Source organism: Prunus avium, chromosome 4, assembly GCF_965620075.1.
Source record: "Prunus avium chromosome 4, drPruAviu1.hap1.1, whole genome shotgun sequence".
Lineage (NCBI taxonomy): Eukaryota > Viridiplantae > Streptophyta > Magnoliopsida > Rosales > Rosaceae > Prunus > Prunus avium.
The window spans coordinates 37,872,829-37,897,468 of record NC_142287.1 but is presented as its reverse complement, the minus strand read 5'-3'; the positions used below and the strand labels follow the sequence as shown (position 1 = coordinate 37,897,468).

The window sequence follows — 24,640 nt, the reverse complement described above, 5'->3', positions numbered from 1 at the left end:
AAGCCACCATCACTACCCTCATATAACGACAGCTTCAATGAAATCAAACCTCCAATAACTACGTGTTCACATCCCATTCGACCTTTGTGTACGAAATACATTGTGCTCACATCTTTCCACTCTTTATTAGCAAGCAAGTTGTCATAATTTATACACTCATAATAAACATCTTGAATCAAATCAAATCTTGCTCCTCTCCTTCTCTTCCTCTCTGCTCTCTCTTTCACCGAATTCCTCAATTTATATATATTTTAATATATATATATATATATATATATATATATATATATATACACTGTACACACACATATATATACACGTTGGTCCCCTGAGTTCCAGTCCCATTCAATCATTTCAGTTGAGGTTCAGATCTGAGACACGCACTCACACTGCAATGACAGAAAAAGAAAAGGTTGGTAATTGTTAAAGTTTATGTTTTCCTCTTCTTTTTTTAGTGGTTCAGTTCAGTTGATAACAAGTAGATAAACCCAGTTGATGATTTTGCCTGGCTCGGGCGTAGCTAGCTCTTATTTAACTTTTGTGGCTGCTATGTTTTTTTATCTCCAAGACTCCACCGAGTTTTGTTCTTGATTTTGTCAGTTACTCATCATGATTCTTCCCTGTCAGAAGTCAGAACCTCATTCCACTTGTTTTTGTCTACAAACCACAATCCATCCATAAAGTTTCTTACTTTCTCTTCTTCTTGGGCACCACAGCAGGTCCAGGAGCAGCAGCCATCTTGATTCTTGTAAATAATATTATTATTTGTTTGATTTTCTGAAATTCTTAATTGTAGTCTGCTTATTGTCCCCTAATTGTAAATGGGTTCACTTCAGGTGACGATAATGGTGCTGAAGGTGGACCTTCAGTGTCACAAATGCTATAAGAAGGTCAAAAAAGTTCTCTGCAAATTCCCTCGTGAGTCTCTCTATCTTTTCCTTTGTATAATTCCCTCCATTGACATAGTCACATAGACATGTTAAAACCAAAAAGAATGTAATTAAACTGAGTAAATGTGTGTGTTGTGGAATTGGATTTTGTGAACAAGAGAAATACGAGACCAGACATACGACGAGAAGCAAAACCAGGTGGTCATCAAAGTGGTATGCTGCAGTCCAGAGAAGATAAGGGACAGGATATGCTGCAAAGGTGGGGGAGCCATCAAGAGCATTGAGATCAAAGAGCCTGAGAAGCCCAAACCATCGTCGTCAGGGAAACCCAAGGAGCCAGAAAAGCCTAAACAGCCTGAGAAGCCTAAAGAGCCCGAAAAGCCCAAGGATCCCGAGAAACCCAAAGAGCCTGAGAAGCCTAAAGAGCCCGAAAAGCCCAAGGAGCCCCAGAAACCCAAAGAGCCTGAGAAGCCCAAAGAGCCCGAGAAACCCAAAAATCCACCACCAAACCCTGGGCCTGCGCCTGTTCCTGTAGGCCACCCAATGCTTTACCCAGTGAACGTGAACGCATGCTGTATGGATTGTTACCATGGGCATCCTGGTGGGCCATGCCAGACTGGCTATGGCGGAGTAGCCCCATACATCCAGTATGATGGTTACTATGGAAGGCCTGTGTACGACAGTTACGGCGGTGGTAGGAGCTACAATAATAACTATTGTGTTGCCCGCTCTGACTGTTTCAGTGAAGAAAATCCCCAAGGCTGCACAGTCATGTGACTGGGAATATGGTGCACTGCGGAATATTGTTGAGGTCAAGTTCATTTGGGTTGGGAGTTTCAGGGACATAAATTATATATATGTAAATCATCTTCAATCTTGGGCCATTTTATGTTTAATTAGCAGCAGTCCAGTCTCCAGTGTTGGTGTTGGTTTAGTTTATAGGAGAAAAAAAGTGGTCAATAAAGTTGGTTGTTGATGGTGGTGAAGGACTAAGTCACAATCAGGTTATTATTCATTGTATCTACATTACATGAAGATGAATGAAGTTGCTGCTGCTACAATTTTCAATGCAATAATAAACAAGTTTCCATTGCACAACTGCTGCACTGCTCTGCACATGCTTTTTCTTTAATTACTTCCTAATTTGTGTTAGTTGTTCATTTCATATCATTTAAAATTTTAAAATAAGGGATGCTACTTGGATTATACTCCACATAAACACCCTCATCCCAATCTCCACTCTCCACAATCCACAAGAGGAGAGTGAGAGGTCCAAGGCCATCATATTTTCCCCGGTCCAGTTCCATCTAGGCAGGGTGCCCAACTTGCTGCTCCAACTGAAGCCCATGTGGGCATGTGGCTTGCTCCTTCCATCTTATCTTATTATTAGAGTTACTGACCTAAATGGTCCCAAACTATTGCCCTAGTATCATTTTGGTTCACTAACTAAAATTTTCAATTCAAACGTCCTTAAACTTTTTATTTTGTACCAAGATGGTCCATCCGTTACAGATTCCGTGACTTCTGATCACGTGATGGCCACGTGACTGAGTTTTGAAGGGTATATGCGACTTTTTGAGAAGCTAACACAAAACTCCCATTTTCTTCATCTTCCTCCTCCCTCCCAACTCCCATTTTCTTCTTATTCCTCCTCCTGCCTTTTCGCTTCTCCTCTTCCTTGTAGTTTGTTGTCGCAAGATCACCCGGAAGCGAACCACCCCGGAATCCGACTCCAAGCCTCCCCACCGCCTCTCCTACTCCGTCCTCTGCCGCGCCACCGATTCTTTCTCCCGGGAGCACCGCCTCGGCCAAGGCGGCTTCGACTCCGTCTTCTTCGGTACCCTCCCCCACACTCGCCAAGATGTTGCCATCAAGCTCATGGACTCTGGCTCGCTCCAGGGCGAGCGCGAGTTCTAGAACGAGTTCCAAAAGAAGAAGAAATGGGAGGGAGTGCATTCCTACGGATGCTTGGTCGTTTTTGCAGGATGATACTCACCTAAAAATACGATTTTGTCCCTCGATTTCACGGAATAATAAACAGACTTTGATGGATGGACCATCTTGGTACAAAATAAAAAGTTTAAGGACATTTGAATTGAAAATTTTAATTGGTGGACCAAAATGATACTAGGGCAATGGTGCATCCATAATTGCACTTGAGAGACTTCACCATTATCATATATGTACCTTAGAATATAATTTTACTTTGCTTTGAGGGTCTCATTGAAATAATGTTGGCAGGCAGAGGCAGGCGCTCCCTCCCTTGAAGACTACCAAACTATCTGTAAGCACTCAATTATGATTAGATTAGGATGCAAATAACTTTACTTTGGTGGAATATTCACTTTAAAATAATAATTGGAAGTTGGAAAGTTCGGAGGGTGAGGTGGGTGAATCAAAGCCAGCACATGCAAATACAAAACTTTGCAACTTTTAGCGATCGAAGAAAGCCACCATCACTACCCTCATATATAAGCTTCAATGATCATACCATGAAATGAAATCAACCTCCAATAACTACGTGTTCGCATCCCATTGGACCTTTGTGTACGAAATACATTGTGCTCACATCTTTCCACTCTTTCTTAGCAAGCAATTTTTCATAATTTATAAACTCATAATAAACATCTTGAATTAAATCAAATCTTGCTCCTCTCCTTCTCTTCCTCTCTGCTCTCTCTTCCACCGAATTCCTCAATTTATATATATATATATATATACACACACATATATATACAAGTTGGTCCCCTGAGTTCCAGTCACACTGCAATGGCAGAAAAAGAAAAGGTTGGTAATTGGTAAAGTTTATGTTTTCCTCTTCTCTTTTTTTGGTGGTTCAGTTCAGTTGATAACAAGTAGATAAACCCAGTTGATGATTTTGCCTGGCTCAGGCGTAGCATAGCTCTTATTTAACTTTTGTGGCTGCTATTTTTTTTTAATCTCCAAGACTCCACCGAGTTTTGTTCTTGATTTTGTCAGTTACTCATCATGATTCTTCCCTGTCAGAAGTCAGAACCTCATTCCACTTGTTTTTGTCTACAAACCACAATCCATCCATAAAGTTTCTTACTTTCTCTTCTTCTTGGGCACCACAGCAGGTCCAGGAGCAGCAGCCATCTTGATTCTTGTATATAATATTATTATTTGTTTGTTTTTCTGAAATTCTTAATTGTAGTCTGCTTATTGTCCCCTAATTGTAAATGGGTTCACTTCAGGTGACGATAATGGTGCTGAAGGTGGACCTTCAATGTCACAAATGCTATAAGAAGGTCAAAAAAGTTCTCTGCAAATTCCCTCGTGAGTCTCTCTATCTTTTCCTTTGTATAATTCCCTCCATAGACATAGTCACATAGACATGTTAAAACCAAAAAGAATGTAATTAAACTGAGTAAATGTGTGTGTTGTGGAATTGGATTTTGTGAACAAGAGAAATACGAGACCAGACATACGACGAGAAGCAAAACCAGGTGGTCATCAAAGTGGTATGCTGCAGTCCAGAGAAGATAAGGGACAGGATATGCTGCAAAGGTGGGGGAGCCATCAAGAGCATTGAGATCAAAGAGCCTCCCAAACCGCCGCCGCCAGAGAAACCCAAACCACCGCCGCCAGAGCAACCTAAACCACCGCCGCCAGAGAAACCCAAACCACCGCCGCCAGAGAAACCCAAACCACCGCCGCCAGAGAAACCCAAACCACCGCCGCCAGAGCAACCCAAACCACCGCCGCCGCCGCCAGAGAAACCCAAACCACCACCGCCACCAGAGCAACCCAAACCACCGCCTGTTCCTGTATGTTACCCACCGCCTTACCCAGTAATCGCGTGCTGTATGGATTGTTACCATGGGCATCCTGGTGGGCCATGCCAGACTGGCTATGGCGGAGTAGGCCCATACATCCAGTATGATGGTTACTATGGAAGGCCTGTGTACGACAGTTATGGTGGTGGCAGGAGCTACAATACTAACTATTGTGTTGCCCGCTCTGACTGTTTCAGTGAAGAAAATCCCCAAGGCTGCACAGTCATGTGACTGGGAATATGGTGCACTGCGGAATATTGTTGAGGTCAAGTTCATTTGGGTTGGGAGTTTCAGGGACATAAATTAAATATATGTAAATCATCTTCAATCTTGGGCCATTTTATGTTTAATTAGCAGCAGTCCAGTGTTGGTGTTGGTTTAGTTTATAGGAGAAAAAAAGTGGTCAATAAAGTTGGTTGTTGATGGTGGTGGAAGACTAAGTCACAATCAGCTTATTATTCATTGTACCTACATTACATGAAGATGAATGAAGTTGCTGCTGCTACAATTTTCAATGCAATAATAAACAAGTTTCCATTGCACAACTGCTGCACTGCTCTGCACATGCTTTTTCTTTAATTACTTCATAATGTGTGTTAGTTGTTCATTTCATATCATTTAAAATTTTAAAATAAGGGATGCTACTTACTTGGATTATACTCCATAAACACCCTCATCCCAATCTCCACTCTCCACAATCCACAAGAGGAGAGTGAGAGGTCCAAGGCCATCATATTTTCCCCAGTCCAATTCTGTGGGGTTTGTTTGACCCATTTCAATTGTTTATATACAATTAAGAGGTATCGAAGTTTGATTATAAGAGATCAATTTAGATATGCGTGTAATGACTTCGTGGAAAGAGCTTAATATATAAAAAGGGGTTGATCCGTACCTTTATTTGTTTTGTTTTCATTCCATTTTTCTAATTCTCCTTTTTATATTTGTCAGTTAGTTTAACTATGTTGGCTCTCTGTTCAGTTGCTCTTCTTGCAGGGAGCTTCTATAATGAGGAGACTATGTGAGGAGGTTATTTGAGGAGGCCAATCTCACCATCAAAAGGGGTGTGGACCCCCCAATGCACCCCCATGTCATTTGTTTTTAATTGTTGATGGTGAGATTTCACTTCCTCAAATAACCTCCTCACTCAACCTCCTCATTCTAGCATTTCCGCTTCTTGCAATGTTTAAAAAAAAAAAGAGACAAAATTCAGCGAAAGCCAAAAAGCCCAATGCTACTAGTCTAAACCAAGTTCCATCTGGGCAGGGTGCCCAACTTGTGAAGCCCATGTGCAGTGCCGGTCCTTAATTTTTCAGGGCCCAGGGCAAAAGTAAAAATTAGGCCCTATATATATATTTAAACTTAGTGATAACTCTCTTATTTTTCAACCAAGATCTAATCTGTCCATCGATTCAAACTTCAATATATTAAAATTTAGAATAAAAGGCTACAATGTATAAACAAGATAAATACTTATAACAATTCAATAAGTTCTTTTTCATCCAGCAAAATAAGTTCTTTTTCATCCACCAACAAGCAACCAACCAAAAGAAAAAAATTCTCTACATGCTGAATAGCCTAAGAAAAATAACATCAATCTATATGAAACCCTTTTGCATCCTTAGCAACCAGCAAAACAAAAATGTCTTTACATTCTCAATAGCCAAAGCAAAGTGCAGCAGCCTACTTGAATCTCTTTGCATCCTCAGCAACCAGCAAAATATCAACATCACCACCTGCAAGATAAGGTGAAAAACAACAAAATCACAACTGAAAAGGTATTATGTAAATGATTTTCTTCTTGCATTTTGAGAAGCAAAATCCTCAATGATGCTTTCAAATTCAAGCTTTTCTAACATCTCCTTTTCAATGGATAAGATTGCTAGCCCATTTAGCCTTTCTTGTGACATGGTAGACCTCAAGTAAGATTTCAATAATTTTAATTTAGAAAAGCTTCTTTCTGCAGATGCTACAGTCACAGGTACAGTCAATAGTATTCTATAGGCAATCAAAACATTTGGAAAACAATCCATATCTTTTACAAACTCTACAATTTCAAGTGTTGTGTTTACTGCTGATGGTAAAAGATATTGCAGCACCTGTAACTCTGAAAACAAATCACTTGCATCAACATCAGAAGACTCACCATTTCTTAAAGTAGTTTCAAGCTTCAGAGAATAAATAAAAAACAACATAACCTGGAATTTGAGAAACCCCCTTTGAGAAATCGCTCTCCACATAAACAAATTTGCAATCAATTAGAGCTTAAAAGAATCCCTGCAAAGAGAATATGTAATTTCATGAGTTCACAAATCTACAAACAAACAAAAAAAAATCATATTTCCCTTTTCATTTGATATATCAAATCATAAAAAAATTACCTTCAATTGATAAAAGCCCACACTTTGGATTTTGGAATCTCCCCAATCTACCAACAGAAAAATTAATCTAGGGATTCACAACTTTGTAACTTGTAGGAGAGAGAGAGGCTTAGATGAGATGAAATGAAGGGGATTCAAAATTCTGTAGAGGAAGAGGAAGAATAAGAAGAAGAATAAGAAGCACCAGCAAAAGCGACGAACTGGAGGAGTAGAACAGATGCAACGTTCTTCTTCTTGAGGAGTGGAACAGATGTTCTTCTTGAGCAGTGGAATGGAACAGATGCAAATGTTCTTTTTCTTGAGCAGTGGAATGGAATAGATCCAAATATTCTTCTTCTTGAAGAGTGAAACAGACCATCGTTGGTCTTTTTTTTTCTTTTCAAAATATTAAATTAGTTAATAGTTATAATAATCTAATATAATACTTACTATAAAAAAAATTTGGGCCCCTCTGAATATTGGGCCCAGGGCGATCGCACTGTTTGCCCCTGCCCAGGGCCGGGCCTGCCCATGTGACGTGGGCATGTGGCTTGCTCCTTCGATCTTATCTTCTTCTTCTAAATTATAATGCCAACCAAAAACAATATGATTTTTATTGGACCAACTTTATACCAAACTAAACAAGTTGAAGCAGAAAAGAAAACAACATAGAGCAGCTTGGTGAAGCAGTCTCTTTAGCTTTAGGTCCCAAACTAAACATGTTCACGGGATACGGATAAGTTTGTTCCCAGTGAAATATTGGAAGCGCCGCATACTCATAGTAAATAGGAATTCCTCCTATCCTATCTCCTGGAATGCACTACTCACAGACAGTGTGAGCAAAACACAGAGGGATAAATGGCTTATCATTTATGCTCTTCACCCTCTTCTCTCTTCCATAACCGCCAAACTCCCTCCCATTCTCTCCCTTCCCCAACAAGTTTCCGACTGGGAAGCTCTCGTCTTTGCACTCTGAAAAATACATTCTATTGCATAACAATAGAATATAATTTTATTTTGCTTTGAGGGTCTCATTGAAATAATGTTGGCAGGCAGGCACTCTGCCTCCCTTGAAGACTACCAAACTATCTGTTAGCACTTAATTATGATTAGATTAGGATGCAAATACCTTTAGAGATATTTAGGCCCCGTTCTTTTACGTTTTAAAGGCCCATTTTCATTTTCAAAACACAAAAACAAAACAAAAATGTATTCGGTGGGCAAAAACAGAAAACATTGAAAATGTTTTCATAAAATGAGACCAACTTCACGTTTACTTCTACAAAATAGAAAAAAGATGTTTTTGTTCTCCCAGAAAACAAACGCTCAAGACACATCTCTCGCTCAATCTTCTCTCCCTCTCAAACCAAAAACCAAAATTCTTCTCTCCTCACTCACCCTTCTCTTCTCTCCCCCTTTCTTGACCTCTCATCTTCTCCAACCCAAAATAACACAAACCTGCAAACTAAGAAGATAAAAAATACAGAGGAAGAAGAAAAGAAAAGAAAAACAGAGAGGAAGAAGAACTACCACTTACCCAGCACAACCACCATCATCACCCAATCAAACCAGCACAACCATTAATTAGTTAAACGAGAGAGAGAGAGAGAGAGAGAGAGAGAGAGAGAGAGAGAGAGAGAGAGAGAGAGAGAGAGAGAGAGAGAGATGGGTGGGTGTATGAGATTGATGCCATGGAAGGAAGGAGGAGTGGGTGGGGAAGGAAAGGAAGAAGAAAAGAAGAAGAAAAGGAGAAAAAAAAAACTGCCTTGGGAAGGAAAGGAAGAAGAATTGAGGAAGAAAAAGAGAAAAAAGAAACAGCCACGTGAAGGAAAAGAAGAAGAAAAGAGGAGGAAAGAGAGAAAAGGAGAAAAAGAAGAAAAAAAGAAGAAAAAAAGAAAGAAAAAAGAAAGGAGATAAGATAGTTTTTGGGCTTTAATTTTTTTTCATTGTTTATAATAATTTTAGCCTCTAAAAATATCAGAATTAAAAAAAAAAATTAGAACTGAAATTATCAAAAATACACCTAAAAAACAATTGTACTACCAGACACATTTTCACTGTTTTTATTTTCTAAAGATGTTTTCTAATTAATCTACCAGACGCATTTTCATTTCCTGAAAATGCAAATTTATTTTCTTGTTTTCATTCTTTGAAAACATTCTCCCAAAACATTACCAGACGGGCCCTTAGTTATATACCTATTCTTAGCACTAAAACTACAAATAAACCCTACACTATTTAATTTCTATAAACAAACCAAAAAAACACCCAAAAAATGACAGCTATCCCTATTTAATTTAATTTTAATTATTAAATTACTTTGATGCCCTATTGAGTGTTTTGAGTTTTTTTTTTTGTTAATGTTTTGGGGTTAGGTTTGTTTTAAGAAATCAATGACAGTTTTGTAATTTTAAAAAAGTTAAAAGTCTTTTTATTATGTTGTAAATGAGCTTTGAGTGAGTTTCTAAAGTCCATTTCATATATAGTTTTTTTATAATTCAGGCTCCCATATTTGGTATAATAGTGAATCTCCGGTAACTTTACTTTGATGGAATATTTACTTTAAAATAATATTCGGAAGTTGGAAAGTTCGGAGGGTAAGGTGAGGTGGGTGAATCAAAGCCAGCACATGCAAATACAAAACTTGGCAACTTTTAGCGATCGAAGAAAGCCACCATCACTACCCTCATCCTCATATAATGACAGCTTCAATGATCATACCATGAAATGAAATCAACCTCCAATAACTAAAGTGTTCGCATCCCATTGGACCTTTGTGTACGAAATACATTGTGCTCACATCTTTCCACTCTTTCTTAGCAAGCAAGTTGTCATAATTTATAAACTCATAATAAACATCTTGAATCAAATCAAATCTTGCTCCTCTCCGTCTCTTCCTCTCTGCTCCCTCTTCCACCGAATTCTTCAATTTATATATATACACACACATATATATACAAGTTGGTCCCCTGAGTTCCAGTCCCATTCAATCATTTCAGTTGAGGTTCAGATCTGAGACACGCACTCACACTGCAATGGCAGAAAAAGAAAAGGTTGGTAATTGTTAAAGTTTATGTTTTCCTCTTCTTTTTTTAGTGGTTCAGTTCAGTTGATAACAAGTAGATAAACCCAGTTGATGATTTTGCCTGGCTCGGGCGTAGCTAGCTCTTATTTAACTTTTGTGGCTTCTATTTTTTATTTTTCTCCAAGACTCCACCGAGTTTTGTTCTTGATATTGTCAGTTACTCATCATGATTCTTCCCTGTCAGAAGTCAGAACCTCATTCCACTTGTTTTTGTCTACAAACCACAATCCATCCATAAAGTTGCTTACTTTCTCTTCTTCTTGGGCACCACAGCAGGTCCAGGAGCAGCAGCCATCTTGATTCTTGTATATAATATTATTATTTGTTTGTTTTTCTGAAATTCTTAATTGTAATCTGCTTATTGTCCCCTAATTGTAAATGGGTTCACTTCAGGTGACGATAATGGTCCTGAAGGTGGACCTTCAGTGTCACAAATGCAATAAGAAGGTCAAAAAAGTTCTCTGCAAATTCCCTCGTGAGTCTCTCCATCTTTTCCTTTGTATAATTCCCTCCATAGACATAGTCACATAGACATGTTAAAACCAAAAAGAATGTAATTAAACTGAGTAAATGTGTGTGTTGTGGAATTGGATTTTGTGAACAAGAGAAATACGAGACCAGATATACGACGAGAAGCAAAACCAGGTGGTCATCAAAGTGGTATGCTGCAGTCCAGAGAAGATAAGGGACAGGATATGCTGCAAAGGTAGGGGAGCCATCAAGAGCATTGAGATCAAAGAGCCTGAGAAGCCCAAACCACCGCCGCCAGAGAAACCCAAACCGCCGCCGCCAGAGCAACCTAAACCACCGCCGCCGCCGCCGCCAGAGAAACCCAAACCACCACCGCCGCCAGAGCAACCCAAACCACCGCCGCCGCCGCCAGAGAAACCCAAACCACCACCGCCGCCAGAGCAACCCAAACCACCGCCTGTTCCTGTATGTTACCCACCGCCTTACCCAGTAAACGCGTGCTGTATGGATTGTTACCATGGGCATCCTGGTGGGCCATGCCAGACTGGCTATGGCGGAGTAGGCCCATACATCCAGTATGATGGTTACTATGGAAGGCCTGTATACGACAGTTATGGTGGTGGCAGGAGCTACAATACTAACTATTGTGTTGCCCGCTCTGACTGTTTCAGTGAAGAAAATCCCCAAGGCTGCACAGTCATGTGACTGGGAATATGGTGCACTGCGGAATATTGTTGAGGTCAAGTTCATTTGGGTTTGGAGTTTCAGGGACATAAATTAAATATATGTAAATCATCTTCAATCTTGGGTCATTTTATGTTTAATTAGCAGCAGTCCAGTGTTGGTGTTGGTTTAGTTTATAGGGGAAAAAAAGTAATCAATAAAGTTGGCTGTTGATGGTGGTGGAAGACTAAGTCACAATCAGCTTATTATTCATTGTACCTACATTACATGAAGATGAATGAAGTTGCTGTTGCTACAATTTTCAATGCAATAATAAACAAGTTTCCATTGCACAACTGCTGCACTGCTCTGCACATGCTTTTTCTTTAATTACTTCCTAATGCGTGTTAGTTGTTCATTTCATATCATTTAAAATTTTAAAATAAGGGATGCTACTTACTTGGAATATACTCCATAAACACCCTCATCCCAATCTCCACTCTCCACAATCCACAAGAGGAGAGTGAGAGGTCCAAGGCCATTATATTTTCCCCAGTCCAATTCTGTGGGGTTTGTTTGACCCATTTCAATTGTTTATATACAATTAAGAGATATCGTTCATAATTGTCCTTTTTATTATAAAAGATCAATTTATATATGCGTGTAATGACTTCGTGGAAAGAGCTTAATATATTATATTTGTTTTGTTTTCATTCTATTTTCCTAATTTTCCTTTTTATGTTTATCAGTTAGTTTAATAATGTTGTCTTTCTGTTATTAAGTTGCTCTTTTTACTATACTTAAAAAAAAAGAGACAAAATTCAGCGAAAGCCAAAAAGCCCATAATGCTACTAGTCTAGTCCAGGCAGGGTGCCTAACTTGCTGCTCCAAGTGAAGCCCATGTGATGTGGGCATGTGGCTTGCTCCTTCCAAGTTCCATCTTATCTTCTTCTAAATTATAATGCCAACCAAAAACAATATGATTTTATTGGACCAACTTTATACCAAACTAAACAAGTTGAAGCAGAAAAGAAAAAAACATAGAGCAGCTTGGTGAAGCAGTCTCTTTAGCTTTAGGTCCCAAACTAAACATGTTCACGGGATACGGATAAGTTTGTTCCCAGTGAAATATTGGAATCGCCGCATACTCAATAGTAAATAGGAATTCCTCCTATCCTATCTCCTGGAATGCACTACTCACAACAGTGTGAGCAAAACACAGAGGGATAAATGGCTTATCATTTATGCTCTTCACCCTCTTCTCTCTTCCATAACCGCCAAACTCCCTCCCATTCTCTCCCTTCCCCAACAAGTTTCCGACTGGGAAGCTCTCGTCTTTGCACTCTGAAACTCGGTTTTCCATCACTCCACTCAAGAACCTCTCTCCAAATAAACCATGTTTCTTTACAAGAACCAGTTGCACAAGAAACCCAGACCCCCGCCAATGTTCCAGAAGTTGAAAGCCCTCAACGCCCAAATAGAAATTCTGAGTCTTTGTCCAAAAGCTATATCTGGGTCAACCCCAGCAGCCCCAGAGCTTCGCAGCTCAGGCAGAAATCCTACGATTTCAGGTATGCTTCTTTAGTCAAAGTAGCCGAGTATTTGAACTCTTGCAGTCCAAGTGAAAATGATGTTTTTGAAGCTTTAAAGGGTTTAGGTGATAGAATCTTGGAACAAGACGCAGTGGTTGTGCTTAATAATATGGCCAATCCAGAAAATGCGTTGCTTGCGCTCAACTACTTTCAGCAGAATTTGAAACCAAAGAGGGAGGTGATTCTCTACAATGTCACTTTGAAAGTGTGTAGGAAGGGTAAGGATTTGGATAGGGCAGAGAAGCTGTTTGATGAATTAATCAAGAGAGGTGTTCAACCTGATAATGTTACCTTTTCTACTATGATTAGTTGTGCTAGGATGTCCTCTTTGCCTGATAAGGCTGTGGAGTGGTTTGAGAAGATGCCCAGTTTTGGGTGTAATCCGGATGATGTTACCTATTCGGCTATGATTGACGCCTATGGGCGTTCTGGTAAGGTTGACATGGCTTTCAGTTTGTATGACCGAGCCAGGACATCGAAATGGCGCATTGATCCAGTGACGTTTTCAACATTGATCAAAATTCACGGGCAGTCCGGGAATTTTGATGGGTGCTTGAATGTGTATGAGGAAATGAAAGCTATAGGGGCTAAGCCAAACTTGGTTATTTATAACACTTTGTTGGATGCTATGGGAAGAGCTAAGAGGCCTTGGCAGGCCAAGAAAATTTACCGAGAGATGATCAACAAGGAGTTTTCACCAAATTCGGTAACCTATGCAGCTCTTTTAAGGGCCTATGGTAGAGCCCGCTACGGTGATGATGCTCTTAACGTTTATAGAGAGATGAAGGAGAAGGGAATGGAGCTGAATGTAATTCTTTATAATACCCTTTTAGCTATGTGTGCTGATGTTGGTTACGCTGACGAAGCTGTTGAGATTTTTAAAGACATGAAGAGTTCCGAAACTTGGAAGCCTGACAGTTGGACATTTTCATCCATGATTACCATATATTCATGTAGCGGGAAAGTCACAGAGGCAGAGACAATGTTAAATGAGATGTTGGAAGCTGGTTTTCAGCCTAATATCTTTATTTTGACATCACTCATCCAATGCTATGGGAAGGCAAAGCGTACAGATGATGTTGTCAGGATATTCAATCAACTCCTAGAATTGGGCATAACGCCAGATGAGCGCTTCTGTGGTTGTCTCCTGAATGTGATGACTCAAACACCGAAGGAAGAACTTTGTAAGCTTGCCAATTGCATTGAGAGGGCTGATGAAAAGCTTGGGTATGTGGTACGACTTTTGGTAGAGAAGCAAGACAACAGTGATAACTTTAGGAAGGAAGCATCAGAACTTTTTAATTCAATTGGTTCCGATGTAAAGAAGGCTTACTGCAATTGCTTGATTGATCTTTGTGTGAACCTCGATCTCTTGGAGAGAGCCTGTGAGCTCCTAGACTTGGGGCTTACACTTCAGATATACATAGGTATACAGTCAAGGTCTCAAACCCAGTGGTCTCTGTATCTCAAGGGTCTCTCTCTTGGGGCAGCTCTGACTGCATTACATGTTTGGATCAATGACTTGTCTCGGGTATTAGAATCTGGTGAGGAGCTTCCGCCGTTGCTAGGAATTAATACCGGACATGGGAAACATAAGTATTCAGACAAAGGTCTTGCGAGTGTATTTGAATCACATTTGAAGGAATTAAATGCGCCATTCCATGAGGCCCCAGACAAGGCTGGCTGGTTTTTGACGACAAAGGTTGCAGTCAAGTCATGGTTGGAGTCTAGAAGTTCATCGGAATTAGTTGCTGCTTAGGTGTTGGGCTCTTTAGTTTACCGAGAAAGCTTGTCACACTGATATGTAATGTCAAGAACTGGTATGTGCTGCTTCCCAATTTTCTATATATATTGTTTTTGGAATTTCCTCTCTTGGTGTAGAGAACATTTTTGTACCATTAGATCTCAACCATCCATTAGTCTTATTGAATTAATGAAGTTCTCAAAATCCTTGCATCTACTTAGCGGTAATGTACCTATTTATGCGCTTTGATTTTGTTGAGTAACATTATCAGTAAGATCCTGTTAAATCTGGTTGCATGAAGTCTAAGATTTGGAAGTAGTGGAAAAAGACCCGTTTGTATGTTAAGAAAGGTTTCCAAATTTTCTTTGATAAATGCCTTTTGGAAGTTATTGTATGTAACATGGGAATAACAGGAGGTACAAAACAAGTGCATTGTTCTGTTGTCTTGTTAGCATCCAACCTATTGCACAGGCCAATTGGCACTGTTACCTTAGCTTAGATACTTGCTTTCTGGGGCTTAGTTCTTCTATTGTCATTCTTGAGATACAGGGCATGCTATTTGCCTGGGAGATGTAGAAAGTTTGTCCGCTACATCTCTTCTGGTTGAAACTGAGGGCCAAAGCTATTATAATGCTCTTGGCAGTTGACTCAGGTTTCCCGTGTGATTTTAGGCCTCATTGACATTTATTTGGCAGTTGACGGTTAAGTTCAATATTAAACGATAGTAGTAATGCAAGAGGTCGAATCGGCCATGAAAAATATATACGAACAGTCAAAGTTCCCGATTGCATAACACTTAGCCCCAATATCTGAGGACTAAGCAACTTAAACGGAAATATGTTAATACACATAAAAAAATTAAAGTAAAACGTGTTTGACTTCATCTGGCAATTCTATATTGGAGTTGACTTTTGACATTCTAATAGAATTATTCCATCGAGGCTGTGTTACAAATACAATGAACAATCCACAGACCATTGACTTGGAGGTATTTATTTAGATGTTATCATAATGCTGGGAGTGCTTGTTAAGTTCTAGACCCACACCACTAGTTGACTTTGCAAAAGAAAATACCAATAGCACACATATTGGGAGAGTAAAAGCTTATAAATTAATTAAAGAAAAATGCTTCATGGCTTGCACGTCAAACTGCCTCCCACAGTCCCATATGAAATTATCAAAGCCAAACACTATAAAAACGATGGAGTCTTTGTTCATTTGTATTGCTCTGCGCACCATGGGAAACTGCTTACATGTTCTGTGCCATCCCCCTCAAGAGAAGATTAAAGTAGTAATCTTTAAGGGTGGAGTACGAGAATTCAAAGCCTCAACACCGATTGAAGAAATCACATCTGGCCCTTACATTGGCTATAAGCTGGTACACCACGTCCAGCCGTTTACGCCATTGCCACCCAACACCAAGCTAGAACCAGGGGAAGTTTACCATCTTGTGCCAAACCTTGCAAGTCTTGGTAAGCCCTTGGTTCCTTTAAAAATAGTTCACCAAGAAAGCTGCAAGAGACAGAAGATTAAGATTGTGGTGACTAGGGAACAGTTGGAGTTGTTGTTGAAGAGCGCAAACAACTTCCAGTCGCCTAAAGAAATTGGTGTTCAATTGTCAGGGAGTTCTGGGTTAGAAGGGCCTCCAAAATGGCGGCCTTCTTTGGCCATCATTCCGGAGGTGCACAGTTTTTGAATGGCAGGATTTTTGGTTTTTATATATCTTCCCTTTACCGCCATGGTAATTGTACATTTCAAAGGATATTTAGAGTAGATGTTCTAGGTAACCAGAAGAGGGTTTTCATGTTTTAGTATTAATCCTTGTTTTGGTTCCAATTAGTTCCTCATGCAGAAGGAAATTATATCACAATGTGAAGAACTGCTTTACTAGTTTTATTAATGGACAAGTCATCGAATTTCAAGACTACATGTTGTTGCTAATGTGTCATCGTACTGCATTCTTTCTTGTATGATGTGTTGGGATTGGAAAAACCCATTCCTCAATATATGATTCCCATCTTGTTAAAATGCATTCTTCACTTTCATTTCCAATTCATTTGTTTGATGCCATTCCCAAAACTAGTAAAGCAGCAAGTACTATTGATTCATAACGGCAAACCGTAAAATGTATTGGAATTCATTTATGTAGGTTTCAAGCACAGGGAAACACAAATAATCACCAACCTAAAAAATGTACAAACTCGGCTCCCCTTTTGCATTCAGAACCTTTATTTCAATCAGCTATCTCACTGGTGAAACTGTGCTTTCTATATTTACATATTAAAAAATCACACTGATAAAGAATAAATATCTTCATATGATCTTCAGTTATCTCCAATGTAAGTTTTCAAGATGCTTTCATTGCCCTGCAGCAATTGCATAAGCCACAAGTTATTGTGAATGTTCAGATCATCAGGTTTTTGAAAAATCATAAGCTAGAATGAAATCTGAAGAAAGAAACAAAACAGGGAATTGAGGCTCTTCAAAATTTGTCACCCACCGTTTAGAGGAGTTTATATTTCTGTTCTTTTTGTTATCATCCATTTTGGCCGCTGCAGCTTCTTTATCTCTAGCCGCTGCTTCTCTCTTCATTTTCTTAGACTCTACTTCCATGGCTTTTGACAGTGCATCAACCTTTTTCATCAGCATCTAGACACAGTCATATCATGCATTCAGTACATTAATGGGGGGATATAGAGGGGGTCGGGGGCTGAACAGAGTATCTGTCAATCTTACCTTTATTTCTTGATCTTTAGCATTCATATCACTCTCTTTGGCTTCGCAATGCCTCCTTAGATTTAGGACCTCCTTCTGAAGTCTATCATAGAGAAACCCTGAGACCATATCTTCATTGTCACAGCTGGTACTTATCTTGTTGGGTGAGTCCTCGTTGCCACCGGCTTGAGCTTCAATTTCTGCGGCAACCATTCTGTCATCATTCTTATTAGTATCATCATTTGCCTTCATTTCTGTGTTCTCCTTTTCACCAATATCAACAACTTTACTTCTAGATGCCCATAAACTTTTTTTCAACATAAGTTCTCCAGAACCATATTTCTTTCTGAGGCTATTTGATCTTTTTAGCTGTCCAGCTGCATTGCATGCTTCGTTGTCTGAATTTGGCTGTTGCACCGGAGAGCTTCTAGCAATGGTAGAAGCTCTTGGCTGTGACGTCGATCTCTTTCCTAATCCACCGTTGCTTTTCAGAAATCCTAAGAAGTTACTAGATTTTTCTGCTTTTGGGGAACCACATAAATGAGGATTGAAGCTTGAAACATGCTTTAGCCCTTCTTCTAGTGTCTTCAGCCTCAACTTCAACTTTTCCTGATTGAAAAAATTAGTTAATAAGATTACTCAGGTGAATAAAAAGCAAAGGATTCAGATGGAGTGACAGGAAGATTGCAAGTATTATGTATTCACCTTGAGTTGTGCTTCAGCCTTAGCTGTTCTATCTGAAATAGCCAGCTTCTCTCTCAACCGTTGCATGTCTGCCTGCATATGCAAAATAATAATGTCCATAAAAAGTTGCACATACCATTTTCTCATTCATATCCTTGGTAGTAGCATGAGTTGACAAGGAAAATCGTGTATTCCTCATTGGTAGAAGGGGTGAAGGGTATGATTGGATTAGAAACATTGTGGATTATAAAAAAAGGTTTATTTGGAATTTTCATTTTATTTCCTGGGCAAGAAATACCTGCATTAGTCTTCTCTCTTCCAGCCACTGTTTAACGGGCATAACTTTGTCACTTTCATCCTTCCACTCATTTGCAATCACAGTTGCTACCCGGTTTGCTGAAACTTTAACTCTTGCCAGCTCTCTTTCCAGACTTCTCTTCTCCTCCTGTGAAATTGGAGGAAACCATGGTAATGGTTAGTTCTCAAAGACCAAAATCGTCATAGCAGTAAATATGTTTTGTACTTTTTCCTGCAAATCATCATATGTAACCATGAAACATACATGCAATTCTTCTATCTGTCGTTTGTAGTCACGAATAGCATTGGCTGCAGCCCCACCAGCTAAGATGGCCTCCTCAAGTTCCTGAATGGTTTGGCTAAGCTTTTCAACCTCTGAAACCTTCTGGCGGTTTGTTTTCTCCAGGATTCTGTTTTCCTCCTGCATATCATACGGTATATTAATTGGGTTGATTACTCATACTTGATTTTGTTCAACAAATGAAATAGGATCTGGTGCGGAAAGGCATGCCTGGCAGATCTCAATCTGTCTCTTCAATTCAAAGTTGTGGTTTTGAACCTCTTCAACTATTAGAGCCCTTTCTAGTGCACTTCGGAGTATCCTTTCTGCTTCAAGAAGAGCAGACTCTTTTGACTTGGTGAGACGTTGCAAAGCCTTGTTATCCTCCTGAAGCGCTGCAATCTGAAAAAAGGCCATAAGGGGATTAAAAATCTTTCCAGAGTGTGCCATCAAATTAATTGAGCCCTCATGCTCATATATATAATTCATTGGTTTTATAGGTGGAAATTTGTTTACCTCGTTCTTATGCATTTTAATTTCAGCCTCAAGAGGAGCGATGACAGACTCGATAGAAGGAGATTCATCATCCTTTCGATTTGCATGTACCCTTCTAAGAGTTGCTTCTGCAGCGTATTGTGCAGCCAATGCATCTCTCTTGTCATCTGTTAGTTTCTTGATTTCAAGATTCTGCATTTTTTCGTATTTGGTTTTGGACATGAGCATCACAAAGTATCTTTTGATTAGTGACAGACAGAAGTTGATGAATATGATATGACAGCCATATAACTAAGGATACCCAAAAATCTCAAGAACCAAACCAAACACACCTACCTTATGCTCCAAAAGACTTTCAGTGGCTCTGTGTTTCTCGTCCAATTTCTGTACTTCATTTATGAGCTGGAAAATGTAGTAACAAAAATGAATATAAATAAATATTGAATCCACTTCTCATGACATGAAATTACACGTCTATAAATAAGTTGTTCAGCACGTAGGTACCTCTTCCACAGCCTTATCCTTTAGAACTTCACAAGCTCTCAGAGCCTTGATCTCACCCTGAGCAATCCCTAATTCCCGACTCTTTTCTGCAACAATTGATTTTAAAAAAACTACCATTATATCTTTGAAGAACTTCTGTTTGTTAACGTTTATGAGGAAGAAACAATCATATACCTGCTTTGCTTCGTGGTCATTTATTTAAACTAATAACAACAGAAAACAGTACAGCCAAAACACTGAATAGTCATAATCATAAAATCTTCAAATCTATTAACATTTGAGGACAAATAATCCATGTATCTTTTCTTTTTATCCATAGTCACCATGATTTATTGAACAAAACCCTCAAATAAAATAAACCACTGAATGTACATAAAAAAACAAAGAACAAGTAGAAAACTCTCAAGCCATGTCCTTACTATTATTATTATTACTGAGATAAGGAAAATACTATTACTTCTAATAAAACCAAATGCTCCTATATGTTGAACTCAACTCTGTAGCATTCAACATCATGAAAACCAGTAAAAAATGCAGAAACGAAATTAACACTATCCGGAAAGAGGTGCATGTGTGTGTGAGAAAGAGAGAGAGGGACCTGTGAGTAGGTTGTGCATACGGTTGAGCTCTAACACAACAGGGTCTGGATGAACAAGGGAGACGTCCTCTCCCCCAATCCGTCCAACTCCAAGTTGTTCTTCATGACACACCATTCCCTTTGGTTTGTTTATGTTTTGGAACTTTGGAGATTAAAAGATAGAGAAAGAGCTATAATTTGAAAAGCTTAATTGGGATTTAATGGGAATTGGAATGTGGGGTTTTAATAAGGATTAGTGTGTGTGAGTTTTAAGGAATTGACCGTAAAGAGTGGGATGGATGATGAGAGATGGACTTCCCTTTCCTTGCTCTGTGTGTGTGAGTGTGTGAGTGTGAAGCAAATTTTGAGAAACCATAAATCTTAGGCCGGCCAAACCGGCTTCTTCAACTCCCCTTCTTCCCTCCTAATTTTGACAGTAACGGTTACTTTGATTTTAAAACTGTCTGCATAATCTATATTTCGCTGTAAAACTAAATTTAAGGGATTTCTTTGTTTCAAACGTCATTATGATTGATTTGATTTCCAAAGTTGTCAAAACAACATTATCTCCTCAGGCAAGGCAGAAGTTGTCAAAATAAAATTATAAAGTCACATTTTCCAACTGTTGTGATTTCTGATTGATGGTGAGTGCAAATTCAGATAGTCGTTTTTTTAATCCATTTGTTTTTCCTACTACGTACCTAATCTATGATTATAATTACATTTTGGACCGATTAAGGATTATTGTTTCTAGATAGATAATATATCTACCACAAAAGAGCCAAACGTTTCTCTTGTTTATCCTTTTGAAACATCAACAACGCCCAACACCAAGTCATTAACCACATAAATTAAATTAAATTAAAATAGAGAAGGAAAAGCAGAGGGAGTATTCTATCCATCTATCTATCAGATTAACTGGGATTTTTTTGTTGTTGTTGTCATAAAGCATAAACTTGGTGACAGATGGCAGTTTCCATTGGATTGGTTCTGATATGCAGACCAAAAAGAAAAGAAAACATAAAATAGGTAAACAAAGTTGTTGTGTCGACAGTGGAAGAAAGAATATAAATAATTTCTCCTTTGCAAATGATAATAAGTAAGGAATATTATTATTAGCTAGGGTAGTCATGATCTGGATTCTGGATACATATTATTATTGATGAAAGGAATTTGGAAAGGAAAGCTCTTGTTTTTGAGTAATTAAATTGCTTAAGCGCAAAAACTTGCTTAAACCTTGCCACTTTTCCGTATCATTAGACAGATAGACGTCACATAGCTTAGGCTTTTTTTTTTTTGGTAAAAACATAGCTTAGGCTTTGGCTTAGGCTAAGGCTTAGGGAGAGAGAGAGACTCACTCAAATCAAATGAACAAGTTAAAAGCGTTGTTAATGAAAGTGAAAGGGACCAACTAAAGTGGCTTCAAAGAACAAACAAATTCCCATTCATATACAGAAAACAGAAACACAAACACAAACACAGAGAAAAATCATATCTTTGCTTAAAAGTATGATGGAATTTAATATTAGAAATTTGCTCAAGGCTTCTTGTTGACACTGAGACTGAGCCATAAGGCTTGGAGCACTTTTTTTGGGTTTGGCCAGGCAACAAAGGGAAAACTCCATCTGTCCAGTCCACGAGGACCACCACCAACACCAAATCCTAATACAACAAAATTACTCACATAATTAAATGGTTATTGATTCATGATCACTATATATATATATATATATTATCTTATGTGAATCATTTTTCAATTGATTTCCTTCTAACTGAGAAGTGACTATGTTTAGCTTTTGAAAGTGATATGAACAAGTGCGATCAAGCTAAGCATTGAGATTGAGGGGTTCTCTTTGTCGTGTCTTGTGTTCCTTATTGGTTGGACTTTGGAGTTGGTAGATTAATATTCTCATAAGGGATTTAAACTTTTAATTAAATGTGGAATTGTGTTCCTTTTTCTTTATGAATTTAGACAAGAACCAATACAATTGTTATTTTTGTCCTTTATCGTGAATACAATATCAAGTGTGCCAAACAAAGCAATTTGATCATATAAAATTGTTGGGTCAGTCTTGTAATTTCGGATTCACATATAAACAAACAAAGCCCATATAAAATGTACACCCACCTGGTCTCGTCTCGTCGACCCCAAATAAAGGGCAATGATGTGCTGGCGATCCATGTGAATTACTTTTCATCCAATTGATACTTCTTTTTGTGAGTAATCCTCAAAACAACTCCCCAAAACTCTGCCTATTCAACTCTATCTCCGAGACCTGTAAATGGATTGGATTTTGCTCTGAATTCGTTCCGTTTAATTGAAGATGAATTTAATACAATATACAATTGTATATTGTATTAAATTCAATAGACCAATTTGAGTTCCGGAAAAGTGTAATACAATATACAATTGTGAAGCCTTCTGCATGAACTGAGGACCCTGCCGGAGTAATCTCATTTTTGAAAATATAACGGTATGAATCACTTGTAGTTACTCCCTATTACTATAAAAGAGCAGGACATTTACAATTATCTGCTGTTCAAGAACCCGGATGTTGCTGGAACTGGAACTGAGTTCTTGAACAGCAGATAAATGTGAATATCTTGCTTGAATTTATACAGAAACTGTTTTATCCTCATTTTAATTATTATCAGTATTTGCCTTTATTTCTGAGGAGCCAATGCATCCTTGATTTCAAGATTCTTCATTTTATGCGTATGGAGATTTGGACATGAGCATGACAAACAGTATCTTGATTGGTGACAAAAGTTTATGATACTTTAGCCATATAAGGTAAGATTAGGTACCTATACTCTATGCACTAGAAGACTTGCATTGACTCTGTGTTGGGAGTTGGAATATCCTAGTGAAAATAGTTATTGAATCTGTTCGGCGTTGGGAGTATCCTAGTGAAAAGGATAGGTAAGTCAAACAAGTCAAAGAGGAAGTGGAAGCAAGAGATCATGCTATGCAACAGCTGAAGGGAAAAGTGGCTTCAACCATTGAATTTGTATGCCTGTAGTAGTAAGTGATGTGCTTCAATTATCTAAACCCTATATGTCTATGTCCTTTAAACCTTTTACGAAATAAGTACCAGAGTGATGAGGAAATCAAATAAGTATTATGTTGCTGGCCAGCCAGAATACACAAATTAGTGTCCAAGTTTAAACTTGTGATAAGCAGATTCAGACACACCTGTCCATTGAGCAATGTGAATCCATCCCCTCTGTATTCATATTTCATACACACCAGTGCATATATATATATATATATATATATATAACAAGTATATAGAATGCGAAATAAAACTTGCAACTTGCAACTTGCAAGGCAGTTGGGTTATGCTTACTAAATATATTTGTTAATAAATTACACTAAGGTAATGATGCAAAAGTTAAGTTGTGTACTCAAATGTTGGTTGAGAATGAGATGGTGCTAGATCAGATGCTGTCAAAGTTCCTGAATGATCAATGTCAAGTTTCTTGAAGGTTTTTATCACCAGTGAAATATCTTCTTGGCTGATACATCTCATTTAAAATAATAGAGCATTATGTTCATACCTGACGACTTTACCATGATCAAGATCTGCTTCCTCAAGATCCGAGGGTGTTAATCTCCGAGTCAGAACCCACTTCACAAGTAATCTTTGCCTTCTTTCAGTGTATATCGTTCAGCAAGGTAGAGAAAGAATTATGCTAAGCAAATGGTACTGCTCAGTATCCAAAAAACAGAGAAAATTCGACCTCCTCCAGTTGAGAAGCTCTCATCTCCATAGCCTAGCGATAGAAAGCATCCATAACTTCCAGATTCTCAAACTAGACATAAGAAGACAGTTCCTACTATATCAAGCTGTCACGTGCTTAGTGGAATAGCTTAAAGTAGTGGCTACGTGTCTTTAGTTGTTGAATACTTATAGAGTTGCATGTCTTTTAAACTTTAGTTGAGTAATTGTAGGAGTCTAGTTAGTCACTCTCATAGTGGAGAGTTGTCGTGAGAGTGTTTCCTTATTTTATGCTTTCAGTTAGAGTCTGGTCTATGTATAAATTCAAATGGTTTTTCATTAATGGGACGGTTGTCGTGAGAGAGTGTTTCTTTATTTTATGCTTACAGTTAGAGTCTGGTCAATGTATAAATTCAAATGGTTTTTCATTAATGGGACGGCAGATAATATTCCTACTATTAGCTTATCTAACTTGGAGGTTTTGAGTTCCCTCGAAGCAACCCTTTTCATCTAATTCTTATCCCAACTGCAACCATAGGGGGACGTAAGAAGAAGACTACATACCAATTTCCTGTTTCTAATTGCCCAATCACACGAGCCATGTCCCAAGCACATAACACAAGCAGCAAAGGAAGCATTCCAACCGTAACGCATTTGAACTTGACTTTCTCAGTCTCGACCTCCTTAAGAAGCTCAGGTGGCCCAATATTTTCCTGGAATTGTATGCCGCCTTTCTTATCCTCTTCTTCAAAATTAACTTCGATTTT

General features: G+C 38.6%; 5 protein-coding genes and 2 long non-coding RNA genes across 14 annotated transcripts; 4 read left to right on the top strand and 3 right to left on the bottom strand.

Annotated features, from left to right (window-relative positions):
- The first annotated feature begins 177 nt into the window (after positions 1-177).
- On the top strand, positions 178-1,988 carry LOC110768593 (uncharacterized). Of its 4 annotated transcripts, XM_088252520.1 has the most exons (4): positions 178-412; positions 717-748; positions 837-918; positions 1,051-1,988. In XM_088252520.1, exons 3-4 carry the CDS (start codon positions 846-848, stop codon positions 1,665-1,667), a joined length of 690 nt encoding a protein of 229 aa, XP_088108646.1. In that variant the 5' UTR covers positions 178-412; positions 717-748; positions 837-845; the 3' UTR covers positions 1,668-1,988. The 4 variants fall into 4 exon arrangements, with proteins under 4 accessions (XP_088108646.1, XP_021828075.2, XP_088108647.1 ...); XM_021972383.2 differs by lacking the exon at positions 717-748 and having other exon boundaries at positions 179-412; XM_088252521.1 differs by lacking the exon at positions 178-412 and having other exon boundaries at positions 447-719.
- A 1,527-nt stretch (positions 1,989-3,515) lies between these two features.
- On the top strand, positions 3,516-5,232 carry LOC110771668 (uncharacterized). 2 transcript variants are annotated; one of them, XM_088252054.1, is made up of 3 exons: positions 3,516-3,677; positions 4,106-4,187; positions 4,320-5,232. In XM_088252054.1, the coding sequence occupies exons 1-3, from the start codon at positions 3,660-3,662 to the stop codon at positions 4,916-4,918; spliced, it is 699 nt and encodes a 232-aa protein (XP_088108180.1). In that variant the 5' UTR covers positions 3,516-3,659; the 3' UTR covers positions 4,919-5,232. The 2 variants fall into 2 exon arrangements, with proteins under 2 accessions (XP_088108180.1, XP_088108181.1); XM_088252055.1 differs by lacking the exon at positions 3,516-3,677 and adding an exon at positions 3,804-4,017.
- Positions 5,233-6,085: 853 nt separating this feature from the next.
- LOC148295388 (uncharacterized) lies at positions 6,086-9,318 on the bottom strand. Its single transcript, XR_015835049.1, has 2 exons — positions 7,066-9,318; positions 6,086-6,961 (listed from the first exon to the last, which is right to left on the bottom strand). It is a non-coding gene; the product is annotated as an uncharacterized LOC148295388 (long non-coding RNA).
- Positions 9,319-9,777: 459 nt separating this feature from the next.
- Positions 9,778-11,582, top strand: LOC110771674 (uncharacterized). Of its 4 annotated transcripts, none has more exons than XM_088252059.1 (4): positions 9,778-10,097; positions 10,523-10,604; positions 10,737-10,928; positions 10,962-11,582. In XM_088252059.1, exons 1-4 carry the CDS (start codon positions 10,080-10,082, stop codon positions 11,303-11,305), a joined length of 636 nt encoding a protein of 211 aa, XP_088108185.1. In that variant the 5' UTR covers positions 9,778-10,079; the 3' UTR covers positions 11,306-11,582. The 4 variants fall into 4 exon arrangements, with proteins under 4 accessions (XP_088108185.1, XP_088108183.1, XP_088108184.1 ...); XM_088252057.1 differs by adding an exon at positions 10,403-10,434 and having other exon boundaries at positions 10,737-11,582; XM_088252058.1 differs by adding an exon at positions 10,287-10,434 and having other exon boundaries at positions 10,737-11,582.
- Positions 11,583-12,292: 710 nt separating this feature from the next.
- Positions 12,293-14,815, top strand: SVR7 (pentatricopeptide (PPR) repeat-containing protein). The gene has a single exon (XM_021976010.2). It carries the CDS (start codon positions 12,494-12,496, stop codon positions 14,612-14,614), a length of 2,121 nt encoding a protein of 706 aa, XP_021831702.2. The 5' UTR covers positions 12,293-12,493; the 3' UTR covers positions 14,615-14,815.
- Positions 14,816-16,707: 1,892 nt separating this feature from the next.
- Positions 16,708-20,619, bottom strand: LOC110771655 (microtubule-associated protein 70-5). Its single transcript, XM_021975993.2, has 11 exons — positions 20,173-20,619; positions 19,575-19,660; positions 19,407-19,472; positions 19,092-19,262; positions 18,807-18,977; positions 18,561-18,716; positions 18,297-18,443; positions 18,020-18,091; positions 17,336-17,923; positions 17,100-17,248; positions 16,708-16,965 (listed from the first exon to the last, which is right to left on the bottom strand). The coding sequence occupies exons 1-11, from the start codon at positions 20,285-20,287 to the stop codon at positions 16,947-16,949; spliced, it is 1,740 nt and encodes a 579-aa protein (XP_021831685.2). The 5' UTR covers positions 20,288-20,619; the 3' UTR covers positions 16,708-16,946.
- Positions 20,620-21,682: 1,063 nt separating this feature from the next.
- On the bottom strand, positions 21,683-23,918 carry LOC148295387 (uncharacterized). Its single transcript, XR_015835051.1, has 3 exons — positions 23,713-23,918; positions 22,280-22,427; positions 21,683-21,813 (listed from the first exon to the last, which is right to left on the bottom strand). It is a non-coding gene; the product is annotated as an uncharacterized LOC148295387 (long non-coding RNA).
- Between the last annotated feature and the right edge of the window lie 722 nt (positions 23,919-24,640).